Below are 13,361 nucleotides of genomic sequence, written 5' to 3'. Positions count from 1 at the left end.
AACAATCCCAATTCATCCCCATGTTCGCTAAGTTTAGTAAACGTAAATGTCGATTACATATTGCATCATATATAATGATGAATATAAAGATAACCAGGAGAATGATTGCTGAACCTACGCTGATTTCCCATGGTAGTAATGTGGCAATGGTATGACCAGTATTCAAACCCTCAAAGGATTGATTTTCTGTGAAATGCATCACAGTCTGACAGAACTCCGATACTGTCATTTTTTTAAAATTTGTATATTGTTTTGGGCATTGAAGCAACATTGTGATACCTGATGATATTATGTTATCGATTTCATCCCCCGAATCCAATTCTCTTGTCCTCATTGAGGAATAGGGAAATCCTCTGGTTTCTTGGATATACCAAACCTGAAGTTTTCTGGTGCAATGAATACGATGTGAGTTGTGAGAAACTGATATTTTGAACAAAGTTTTTTTCAATTCTTGATGCCAAGCGTCTGTTATGATACCTGATTTTCTCACATCTAAAACTTTAGTTTTGTGATTACAATCCCTCAAAAATGGTATCGCCACTAACATGCTTTCCCCTGAACATATTACATCATAGTGAAATCCTATTTTCTGAATTTTTCCATGCCTGTAAGGACCTTCCTTTTTGAACCGAAAATCTATTGAGTTGGCAGATTTCCCTACCCAAACGTTTCTATCCTGTGAATTTACATACGCGGTAGTGTTATTCAACGTAACATTAAGCCTGTCCAAATTGACTCTACAGTTCCCGTATTTTTGGAAGTCCTTCTGAAGCATCACGTATGATCTCGTAAAACGCAGTTTGAATTCAATTATTTCTTGTATCCGAACCTCATAATTGCCGTGACTATTGTTCTGGAACAACAACGCAACATGGTGATTCAATATAGGATATCGTATAAGTTGTCTAAAACCTAAATAACATTGTTGGGATGTTTCCAATGTAAGTAGTATGCCTAATATTATCACTATTTCCATATTCATAGTGGAATAGCGGACCTCGCCTGTGCCCTATTAACATTATTTATCCCATTAGGGAAACACATCAGTTAAAGAGTCGCACAGTACGATATCCCAAGGTTGACATGACCGGTGTAGATGTCTGTCCATGTTCGAGGTTTAAATCACCACTATAATGGCGTAATTATCCGTTTAATGCTATTTCCCTCGAATAAAGATGTGTCACTGTAGATCAGTTGTATATACATGGTTTAGTTCCAACATAAATACATATACAGGCATTTGTATTTTCTTAAGAGCTCGTACTTATCGGTATAGCTATGTAATGTAAAATGTGTGATTAACTACAAGTCCTGTATTCAGTGTAGTGTGTAGTGTTTTATCGTGAATAGTACGCTTTCCACAGAGCACTACTGTCAAAACTAGTTTGCATTCATATCTATATATTGCCGTGTCCTATATAAACCTAATACTTATATGCACATGTAGTTTGAAATATTTCCCTACTCTATATTGTCAAGCAATGGAGAACTGCCAGTGTATGAGTAAGAACCAACGGAAAAAAGGATTTGATGCATGTAGGATTCCCAATTTGGTTATGGTATTGTTACCAAATAATCTGCTTTTATTCAAAAGTATCCTACATGTTTTAGTTATCCAACCGATTTTGCTGAACGATGAAAAAATATAATGTTAAAGTTTTAAAGTCATTTTGTTGTATGGCCAACATGCCTATAGACATGGTTGTAAAATCAACTACATGTTGTACGTTGACAGATAATTTTTCAGAAGAAATTTAAAGCTGGCCATTTTGACTGGTTATATAGTGCATATAATGATCATTATATTACGACGTTAAAAAAAACATAAGAATGTCACGCAAAGTTAATGAATTTCAAATTTCAAATTATTACAAGGTAAATCAATATCAGGATAAGATACTTGGCTTTTTGCGAAAAAAATGTATTGATAAAGACAGAATAAGTTAGTCTCACTGTAAAACTATAATTGGCTTCGTTCTAAGGTGAAGGTAAATAATACGGAGTGGAGTGTTCATTAAGTTTTCGTGGAAGCAAATAAAAGTATAGAAAATACATTTATTAATAGATAGATAATGTAGCGGTAATTTCATGTATAAAATCCATGTTTCATCAGTCAAGTAATAAAAATCCAGCTGAAGGAATGGTTAGATTCTGCGAGAGAAAGAACATAAATTTCATCAAATACAATTATTGGTTTGTGGATCGTTTTACTTTCCATTCTAAGCATTCTTTCGTATAATAGTACGATGACCACACTAAAACGTGGTGAACGGATAAAAAGATTAAAACCCACTATCTACAGATTAAAAGAATTTAAAATCAAGAATTTATTTATTTGAAAAAATGTAAAATATATAATAAACACGTTTTGATGTCACCCTAGAGATCATCGTCAGGTAAGATCGAAACGTCGTGTTTATTATATATTTTAGATTGGTCGAATAAATAAATTCTTGATTTTAAATTCTTTTAATCTGTAGATAGTGCGTTTTAATCTTTCTTTCGTATAATATCGTGCATATAGAACTCAATAGCAGCTCAATGTGTCACAGGATATTTAGGGTTTTCTGTTACATCACAGAAAACCCTATTGAGATTCGCGTGTTTCTTATTATTATTTTATGTCACACTATTTTCACTAAAAGAACTAAGGCTTTGTTACCTTGCCGCTGTTGTCGATACAATCCGTATGATATCGTTCACCTCACTGAGATTTACAAATACTCCGCGTGTTTTTTCACGAATCATCGTTACAAAAGCACTGTCGGGCAGTAAACATCGAAAATTTAGCCCCGATTCAATGGGGCGACATGTTTTCCGAGTCGTCATCCCGAAATCAACCCGCAGGCCGATAGTCACTTCGATTAACAATTCAAGTATAAATGAACTTATTTATTGCGGCGGACTTCACATTCAGCTGCGGTCTTCAAAATTTTAACAATAGCCCATTTTCCTCATCAAATCCTATTACCGATACACTGGAAATTTACTACTTTAGATTTTAAAAGTACTTTCGAGCCGTAAACATCGACGAATCGACGTGTGTCACAACATCGTCATTTCGGGGATCAGCTGCGAGTTTCTCCTCATCATGAGAATCAAATCGAGTACAAATTAATTTATTACTACCAGTGATTCGGCTGTGGGTTTCTAGGAGTTAGCTTAACAATACCTATTTTTCTTTACCAAATTAACCGTGTATTTACTAAAATAAATCTTTAGTGTACCGGGGAGTCGTAGGCCTAAACTAAACACGCCGAAGTCATATAGCGGAGAAAAGCTGTTATGCCGACAAGGTATCAAAATAAAAGAATATATTACTTTATTCGGCTGCGGGCTTCAACCATTATATCAATACCATCAATACTCTATATTTCCTGCAGTACATACCGATCATTGTCAAATGCACAAGGTTTTTACTAATTACAAGTATATAACACACTCCTATCCGTATGCTGGACTCACACTTGACATTCGGAGTAAGCGTTCGCTGTGGGGGAAAGGAGATCGTTCGCTGTGTCGCTTGAAGTGTTTATCGAGTTTTACGCGACCTTAAGGCTAGGCCTACCGGTACTGACCTTTACTGTCTCAAACAAACACAGTATAAATGTTGCGGTTATTAACGGACTCATTGGATTGAACTTCAAAACAATTAACGATATTTAACGATATTTAGGAGGGTTGTTATTCAATAGGCCTACGACAAATCTGTCCGGATGTTAGGCCTACGCATATACATAGGCCTACATAGGCTAGTAGCCTCTACTAGGTTAAAGGGTAACTGACACTTTTTCAAGAATTTTCTACTTTTGGAATAAAATGATTCATTATAGTATACTATTGAGATTGACAATTTGAAAGATCGGAAAAAATTTCAATTTATAATGATATTTGATGATTTTGATTTTCGCGCGCCTCGTTTTGTTTACATCGTTCCGGAAAAACACGTGTACTGCGGGCTATTTATAGAACTACGTCATTAAAGGCAGCGACTCAATAATGGCGTCTATAGAAATGAATAGAGAATCGGACAATGGGAGCGATTCATCTGAATTTAATGCCACTTCGGCATCAAATTCAGATGAATCGCTTAGTGATTTTGAATGGCAGGAAACAAGTGACGAAGAGGAATTAATGATCGGGCCGTATTTATACGAACCAGAGGCAGAACCGAAGCGAAACGGCGATGGACCCAGACCGGAGGCAGAGGGAGACGACGACGAAGGCCGAATAAACCGTTTGGAGCTGGATAATCTGAATCAGTGGTATGTTCATATATCAATTAACTTAAAAATATATATTTTAAGATTCATTAAGCCGTAGATTTAATTATAGGTTTTTGAGCTTTGTTGGCGAAGTTGAGAGAATCTTATCATGTTCGTTTCAAAAGCTCAGTGCAATTCAACGTCGTTGTGCTGGCACTGCTGGACTATTCTTGCACTGCATTGCATCAGCATAGGCTTACAACAAAAAGATACCTATATCCATACCTTAAAAATATTTTTATGGATAATCTTTTTAGGTGCCAATGTGGACACTGTCAGATCTTAGAGACGGAGCAAGAGTGTGTGTGCTGTATGGAGATTGATGTCGTGAAAAGAAGACTGGAATGGGTTTGGGAGGAGTCCAGACAAAATGAAGAGACCTGCATGACGGACACAGCAGCTTTCGCTTCGATCTGTTTGAACCCTTGGGTCCTGCAGCTGATGTGGTCCGAATTTAAACGGCAGTACGGACGGAAAAGTTTTGAAGGGCCAGCAAATGCGAAATTAAGACATGTAGCATACAGATCATTTGTTCGGTGGTGTTGGGGATATTTGGGCAAGGAGAATAGGAGAATTTTGCCTGCTTGTGTCGTTTCGTGCATCCGCGCACATTTCCCTGAGGACGGTTATGAGGAGGACCATGTATATAAAGGATTTCGTAATGTGTCGATTGATGGACCGTAATGAATTAAAATAGAAGAATTCAACTTAAAAATTCTAACGATGTTTATATATTCTTCTTAACTTGTGCTTTTCTTACAGATATTTTAATAAAACAATGACATCGCTTAGATATAAAATATAAATTTTATTGCATATTTATAATGTATAAAACGTTTTGCTTTCAATCCATTGAGTTCTAATTTAAACATCTGATCGCAATTAATTGTTCAAGTAAGGAGCAGTTTTGTTATGCTTAAGCAGATCAATAATTTTATTTTCAGTTTCCTATCAATTTTCTACAGATCATTTATTGAGTGAACTGGTGTCTACAACTTTCACTTAGACTTGTAGTTTCACCATTAATCTTCCCATGCAAATGTAGATATTTTGTCTTTATCACCTGAAAAAGACATGAAAAATATTTTAGGTTGAATTATAAAACGAATACAAGATATATCATGATTCCTGATGTTGAAATAAAACGTACTCGGTATCTTTGAACTGCCAAATTTCAAATATATTTCTTCGTACATTATTTTTCGAATTAAATCATCACTTCGGGTCATCATTTTTTCCGCAGACCTAAAAAGAATGTATTTTTTAAGAAAATCAATATAATTGTCAAGTTTTCATGTGCATGTATTACAATTTTAAATGAAATTATACCTTCAATACAAATGTCAAGAGACTTACCATTCAATCATCTATTAGTTTTTTTGAATCTTGTCCTGTGCATTGCGATGGCTTCCTCTTTGGTGATTTTTTCTTTGTTTGATGTGAGATTTGGTGGTACTGTGATTATTTTCCTCGGCCTATCTGCTTCTTCCACGTCCTCGAGTATCTTGTTCCAGCAAATGTCGACATATTCTGAAATAAAAAACACTGTTAGCCAACAATGTGTTTGGTAATGAATTATTTACATAAGTTTAGTTAATGACTTTAATATTCACCATAAGTGGCATCAGTGAGTAGTTTTCGTAATGTGTGGGTGTCCTTGTATTTTGGATAGACAATGCTATATTTTTTTGTCCCATCAATCTTTGTGCCTTGTATTCTGTCACTATTCTCATTGAAATGTAGGGCAGCTATTTGTAACCTAAGAGAAGACATAAGACATTGATATAAGTCTTAGCAGGGACATATGTATGAAAAAATAGAAATCACTCAATTGTTATATACTTTGCTTACCTGCTTGTCATTCCATTGTAAGAAAACTGAATCATCTTCGGGGCAAAATGATTGAATAAACTGTGAAGACACTCCAGTTTACTGGTCTGGCCGTATGGTGACATCATCTTCACTTTATTTATAACCCGTGTATTCGTCAGATATTTTTGCATAGAATCACCAACCAAAGATCCTGTAAATAGTACATCAAATGTTTCATCACATGAAATTAGATATAATTTCTGATTCAGTAGTTGCAATAGATAATATCTTACCTGGCTAAAGCCATTTCTTTTCTGATGTTATGGGTTCATGGCTGCAGTCTTCATGATTGTCTTGGATGTGTTTGACTGCTGATGACCATTTTTTACTGATGCCTTCTTTATCCCCGGGTGATGATGATGCAGCGCACCAGTACAAATGACATTTTATTGACTTTATCCAATCCTTTATTTCTTCACATTCCTTTTTCCTTGACATTATTTCTAGTTTCTTAGTTATACCTTGAAATGAAAAATTAGTATTTCGTCTCATTTTTGATTCCGTGAGTGATATGTAAATTCTACACAAAGAATTTTTGAACTTACTTTTAACAACGTGCCAGCAGTCATAATAGTGAGCTACATTCCAAACTTCCCTTGTCCATTTAATAATTTGAATGTGCATATCCGAAATAAATGCCATCACTTTCAGGTTTCCTATCTGTATTCGGCAACGCTTTAAGCCTTCCAATTCCATTGCATTTGAATTCTTTACCTCATTCGACTAAAAAAATCAATAACAAAGATAGACCTTTCTCTGTTTTAAATTCAGGAAAAAGCAAGATTTTATGGTTCTGACATACCTGAACATGTTGAAACGCGATCACTTTGTTAGTTATTAAATCCATCAGAGTGTAACTTCCAAATTTAGCAGAATGACCCATAGAATCGCAACGTCCATCACCAGCAAGCAATCGTGGCCCTGGTAATTTGTTGACAAGTGCCGATCTACTTGCTTCCCACACAGATGAAACAGCATCGTGAAGATAGTTTTTCTGGTACCGGAAATATGTCCTGGTACTCTGAGCCTTTATATTCATGAAACTGAAATTGGATTGACCATTACATTTATAACTTTAAAAAATTATGTTTGATTAGACTGAAAGTATTGTTTTTACTGCAACTTACTTGAACAGTCGAAAAACTTTTGTGGGCAAACTTCCTGTTAAAAGAACCATGGCACTTAATAAAACATCCAATATAGGAATTCCTCGAGCAACTGTTGGTTGGCTGGACCATTCAGTAGTTTCACCACAATTCAAACAATTTGTTCTGACAGTCAACATTGTTCCTCTGTGCCTCTTCCAAACTTGGTTCTCTCTTCCACAGCGCCGGCAGTATTGTAACAGCTGCAGAATTGCTGACTGGAACACAATAATCTTGGTTTGGTCTTTATACGACTTATCCGATTCATCACTGCAATGATAAATGAAGTTTTATACAAAAGAAAGGAAAATATCATTCATGATTAAAATATTATACTTTACTAACCTCATTTCTTCAAACATAACTCTGCCTTCAGAATCATCCTCAGAGCCACTGTCCATCTCTGACTCTTCTGCCGAATCTGGATGATAGTCATCATCTTCACTGTCACTCCCTAAATCTGATTCTTCTCCAATACAAATGGCTTTTGAGGTATTTGTAAGTTCTTCAGCAGGTTGCTTACATTGAATACCAATGTTTCGGGCTAAAACAGACCAATCACAGTAGTAGGATTAAATAGATAGGGAGAATAGATGATATCATAAAAAACCCCATAATACAAGCCATACCATAATACGATATAGACTGAATAAAGAATACTCACTCAATGCATTTTCCTGGATTCCAACTGAACGCTGAGCCTTAAATGGCGTTCTGTAGATAATCTTAGGTTTGATGCGGTACACAATTTTGGTCTTCACCTGTGCAGTTTCTTTCAGCGTTTGCATCCCTAGAAAAAATTATCATTAAATAACATGAAATTCAATGATTACAGTGATATATTCAAAACTGAATGACAATGATACACCATACCATCATGAAAATCCTACCTCGAGATTTACAATCCGGTTCAGCCTGCACAGCAAATTCTCTTGTCGCCTCGAACTCTGATTTGATACCGGGTTCCGCATACACTTCCCCGCCGTCATCTTCACCAGGTTTTGCATAATCTTCAACCAAATTTGGTTGAAGATTATGCAAAACCTGGCTCTCAGTCTCAGCAATGACTCGCCGTCTCTCCCTCTTCTCAAACACTTTTCGTCCAGGCTTTCGTGGTGGCGAGAAGAAATCCTCTGGTTGAGATGTAGATTCAGGGGTTTCTATCACAGTGTGGATCGATGGCACGGCTCCTTGTTTCAGCAACAATCTATTTCAAGCAAAAGGCAACCGTTAATTCACAAGGCTCGTGAAATATTCATTTTGTTATTGTAGTTAGTGAGTGAAGTAAGGCACTCACAATGACAATAAAAGCCTATTGTACGATGGCCAATGCACTGTGGCCTATAGTAGTAGTTCAATGAAAAGATGTTTCTATTGTCACACGATGTAAGCTGACCTAGAAGGCATGGTTTTACAATCACGCTTAGCAAACAAAAGTTAAATGGCATTTTGACATAAAAAATTATGAATTGGATACCGCGCGTGGAAAAAATAAATTTTATTGATTTGAATTGGACTTGAAAATGCGACCCTTTTAACAGTGATTTTCAAGCCCATACAATAATTATTCTCAAACCATGTCTCGAATAAATGTTAAGATGACTGAATGAAACTTACCTCTTTGCAAATTGTGCATCATACTGCATTTTATTAACGAAATCATCGTTGGTAAAATGCCGGTAACACACGACGCTATTCGACGTTGGGCCGCTCCAATTCAATCGCTTTAAACCTACAAAAGAAGCCCATTTTTCTCGAAGAACAGGATTCTTCGGAAAAAGAAATATACCCCTATCCGAATAATCGCACCCAAAGCAAACACAACGATTTGGCATTTGAGAAAAAGCAGTGAAAACACGCCGAGTAGTAAAAACGCAACGTTATCTCATAGAAGAGAATTTTCAGTGCTCACTTTATTGACGTCACAGCGCCGGAGATCGACGGAAATTGCCGATGATTTCTAACGCGATGTATACAACGAAATGAGGTCAAAAATTGTCTTACAAAATCACGATTTTCGCGGAAACTACACATTTTTGAACAGAACTATTTCAAAGTCTTCCTTAGTTCGATAGAACTTATCGAATTTTGAAATAAAAAAAAAAGTGTCAGTTACCCTTTAAAGCTAAATTCACTGTAAAGGAGGAATCAGATTTATTAAAATGCATGTTAATTAGTGATTAACTGGTTGTGACTTGCAACGATTAATCACAATTATCAATTTTATTGCTAAAAATGAAGATTTTTTTGAAAATTTCGTCTGAGCAGTCAGCTTTATAAGCAAGACTTTTCATTTGAGTTTTTTTATCATAAATGAAACTGGTATTTCATTAATTCCTAATGACTTAAGCCGGGCGTAGGTCGGCCTTGCGACGGCTTGTGACTCACTGCGACGCCATTCCCTGCGATTGCAGCGACGATTGTGTCGCAACGACTCATCGACCTACGCTCCCTTGCGACGGGTTGCGACTGTCAGCAAGGCAAGTCACAAGGAGTCGCACGTGTTCTACTTTCTGCGACGCGACACGACTGTCACATCCGACCTACGCCCCTTGCGACTGGCAGAAACTAGTCACACACAGTCACTGACAATTGTATCGCAATCGACTTGCACCGAAACTTGCGATGCAACGCGAGGATCGCATTGTGTCTCAAGGCCGACCTACGTCCGGCTTTAAGTTATTGCGGAGCCCTAGAAATATCTTTTTTTTCGTTCATAAGACCTTTCGCTTGAAAATTCTTTCGTCAGAACAAAATTTATTTCGTTCGAACCAATAATATTCTGTTCGATTGAACCAATTTGAAAAAATCGTTAGAACAAAGTTGAACAAACTTTTTTGTCGAAACGAAAGGTTTTTCGTTCGAACAAGTATATTGTAAAAAGTTTCTCTGAACCAAAAGTATTAAGTATTTCGTTCAATCGAACAGAATTGTTATCATTCAAACATTTGTTCGAAAAAATTGTTTTCGTTCAACCAAATTTTTATGCCCGGAAAAAAAGTTTTTCATTTCAACAATAACATCAGAGATGCTAGTTTTCCGGAATTCCGGAAATTTAGCCTCGCCAATGTCAATTCCGGAAATTTGGTGAGAATTCCTCGCGGCGACCAGTAATGGCACGGACCGAAAAAGCGTTCGTTTGCTTGTACTCGTCGTCGCTTCTGTGTTATTTTATCTTGGTCTCCGTTTCCGAGGATGTTCTGCTACAATGTATATATGTGTGCTTGTGGTGGTATCTGTGCGTGCGTAGGTGGAGCGCCACTGTTGTGACGCCATTTCCAATTATCTTTACGCGCCGTTGTACATCGTCCCGCTGACGGCCAACAATGTGAAGATGCACGTGGTAATAATTAAGATGATATTTAATAAATATCATCTTAATTATAACCATGCGCGTGCTATGTCCTGAGGCACGCAGCTTTGTAATTTTTTTTTTGCCTGCAGCTGTCAAGCGGGACGGTCTGCAAAATGAGCACGCACGGAAAGATTGTCAGTCGGGAGTCGGCCAATATAAAGGCACTTGACAGCGGTATAAAAAATAAATTTAACTGGCACTGGCTAGAGTGTAAGGACAGTAACGGGGACTACTTATCGAACTACATTCGTAAGTTAGACTTAGCTGGCGTGGCGTACTGCGTCGTTTGTAAAGACCAGGTCAAATACGGTAGTGGCGGGAAAAAAGATATTCTTTTGTCACCCGGATAGCGCGCGGCATAAGAAGGCAGCGAGGGATGTGAAGCACAACGAATGCCTGCCGTCGTATTTTCAGATGAAAGATGCCGATCGTGATACTGCATCTCCGGTGATGCAAAAACGCAAAATTTTTCCTGGGGGAGAATTTTTCTGACCCCCCGTTCTAAATTCCAGAATTTTGGTACTTTGGCCCTAGCATCTCTGATAACATAGCTTTTTATTTGAATTACAAAAAGCGTATTGTTCGATCAAACAGAATTGTTTTCATTCGAACAAGATTTTCTTGTCGGAACATTAAGTTTTTTGGTCGAACAGTGTGTTAAGGTCGTTTTGGAAATTAACTCGGTCTGGTATATTTTGGATTAATGTGTATGTCATTTGTCAGGACATTAAACAGAAGACGACTTAGGATACTACCTTGCGTGACTCCTCTAGTTAGACCGAATTATTCCGAGATGAGGCGTTCTCTTGATTTTGGCTACAAGTTTTCGTTCAGAGATAACTGCTGAGCCATTTGGGTGACCTATCATTGATACTGTTTCCAAATAGCCTGTTAAGTAATGGCTGATGTTGTGTCTTATCAAATGCTTTGTCGAAATCCACCGTTGAACAGGATTCTAAGACAGCAGAAAACCCGTTGTCGCTGCTTTGCAGCTATATTTCTTTTAGAAATTGACCTTGTTATATGGTAAGGCGTTGCGACCGCCTGATAATGATCCTTAACGACCAATTGTTTATCAGAGCTTAATAGCGGATAAATAAACAATATCAACACAACGTATTTCCTCGATATTTTGAATTTATTTGCAGTTCAAATTTAGCGCCATTCTTATGAGATTATCAACAACCCGGAAATAAAATCCAAGCCAGTTAACAAGCCCCTGATGATCCATATATGACAGCTATGCTATTTATTATAAATTGCTAATCGGGCTCGTTCTCATGAAACCTGCATACCCCTAATATCCGTCGAAAATGTCCTTGAACTTGTGATTGTCTCTTGTCCATGTAATATTTATATTTTTTTCGAAAGAATGAAGAACTTTGGTCTCCTTGCTGATTCGTGACACCTGAATAGCTAGCGAATCCTGTCTATAGCAATTGTGTCCCTCAGTTTGATGGTGAAGTAAATATTGCGATAACATAACCAGGCCATTAGGGTTGCTGAAGCACAAATATCATGCAGTCAAAATGTCCTTTCTTCGCTTTCAGCTATTAGGGAACTTAGTGGATTGCAACCGAAAATCCAATGTTTTGTTCGGTAGTTATGGGCTTTCAAAGACGAAACCCCTCAAAATCTTGGTTATATAAAATTTGTGTTAACCCGGCTTTGACTTCCATCATGACGTCATAACATTGAACGAGGAGATCAGCTGGTGCGCATTATTTCACAAACAATATGGCGGCAGGATTGAATAGGTTGATATTCATCATTTTTAGCGCGAATACTGATACTCAAGGCGTATGATATAACAATTTACTGTGTGCGATGTGTTCAATGATTCATGTAGTTTTGATATCCCGTGCGTAAGGTAACTTTGCATCAAGATATCTGACGAAATTCTGGTTTCAAATTGCGGAAATTTACAGCTGATTTACTGATAGCATCAGATTTTTAGAGATGAGTCTGATATATACACAACTGGAATACTTGTTTTATCATCATTAATTGAAGCATTAGTGATCCGTTATGGAGCCTGATTATTAATATTAGTTTGTTAACCGCGGCACAGTGATGAGCCTTCGCGTTGAAAACAGTCATGTACAGTCAGGTAGGCAATATCGCCCTATACTCTCGTGTTCACTGTGTTTATGTATCAGTTATAGAGTACGGGCCCCGCGGTGTAGGTCGTGATTTGTCTGAGTAAAAATGTAAGCTACTTAAAGCAATTCTATCATGAAATTAATAAAAACCATATCAATCGATAAACTTTGTTTCGTCAGTAACGGGCACTGGCCTCAAATTTGAAGAACTTTGGAGCTTCTGTCCTGATTGGTCCGTATATTAACGGGTCACTCATAGTTTAAGTTTTACCTCATTCAAGGGATGTTTATGAACATTTGTTCAGACAAAAGATTGGTCCTTTTTCTATATGTTCCGGGGTATGATTAGATTGGACATATTTGCGATATCATGAAGAGTTTCTATTTCGACGATTTTGTGATCATTTGAAAGTAAACCTTCCAGAGAAGCAGTTGCTGAATGGAAAGGGACACTTGGGACTTGCTTTACTCCGGAAAGAAGTTCTTCAGATAGTGCTTGCTGTTTCTCAGCTTCAAATTTGAGCTCGAAACATCAATTTTATGGGCTAAAAGTTCTTTTCTGATTGATGTCATCGGACTTTCTGTTTCTAAAGGGTCTATTTTGTTTGCATATTTTTCCAAC

The 13,361-nt window shown here is 37.1% G+C and overlaps 2 protein-coding genes across 2 annotated transcripts; one reads left to right on the top strand and one right to left on the bottom strand.

Moving 5' to 3' along the window:
• Positions 1–3,904: 3,904 nt before the first annotated feature.
• On the top strand, positions 3,905–5,181 carry LOC141907035 (P2X purinoceptor 7-like). The gene is made up of 2 exons (XM_074796580.1): positions 3,905–4,265; positions 4,523–5,181. The coding sequence occupies exons 1-2, from the start codon at positions 4,000–4,002 to the stop codon at positions 4,947–4,949; spliced, it is 693 nt and encodes a 230-aa protein (XP_074652681.1). The 5' UTR covers positions 3,905–3,999; the 3' UTR covers positions 4,950–5,181.
• Positions 5,182–5,186: 5 nt separating this feature from the next.
• LOC141907796 (uncharacterized) lies at positions 5,187–9,215 on the bottom strand. The gene is made up of 13 exons (XM_074797536.1): positions 8,900–9,215; positions 8,173–8,489; positions 7,947–8,072; positions 7,628–7,826; positions 7,265–7,552; positions 6,940–7,180; positions 6,683–6,860; positions 6,467–6,598; positions 6,117–6,288; positions 5,879–6,024; positions 5,622–5,810; positions 5,416–5,510; positions 5,187–5,328 (listed from the first exon to the last, which is right to left on the bottom strand). Exons 1-11 carry the CDS (start codon positions 9,115–9,117, stop codon positions 5,629–5,631), a joined length of 2,199 nt encoding a protein of 732 aa, XP_074653637.1. The 5' UTR covers positions 9,118–9,215; the 3' UTR covers positions 5,187–5,328; positions 5,416–5,510; positions 5,622–5,628.
• Positions 9,216–13,361: the final 4,146 nt, after the last annotated feature.

The sequence above is a fragment of the Tubulanus polymorphus genome, chromosome 6 (assembly GCF_964204645.1).
Source record: "Tubulanus polymorphus chromosome 6, tnTubPoly1.2, whole genome shotgun sequence".
In the NCBI taxonomy this organism is placed as follows: Eukaryota; Metazoa; Nemertea; class Palaeonemertea; order Tubulaniformes; family Tubulanidae; genus Tubulanus; species Tubulanus polymorphus.
Note: the sequence above shows the minus strand (reverse complement) of the source record. Positions and strands in the feature narration are given on the sequence as shown.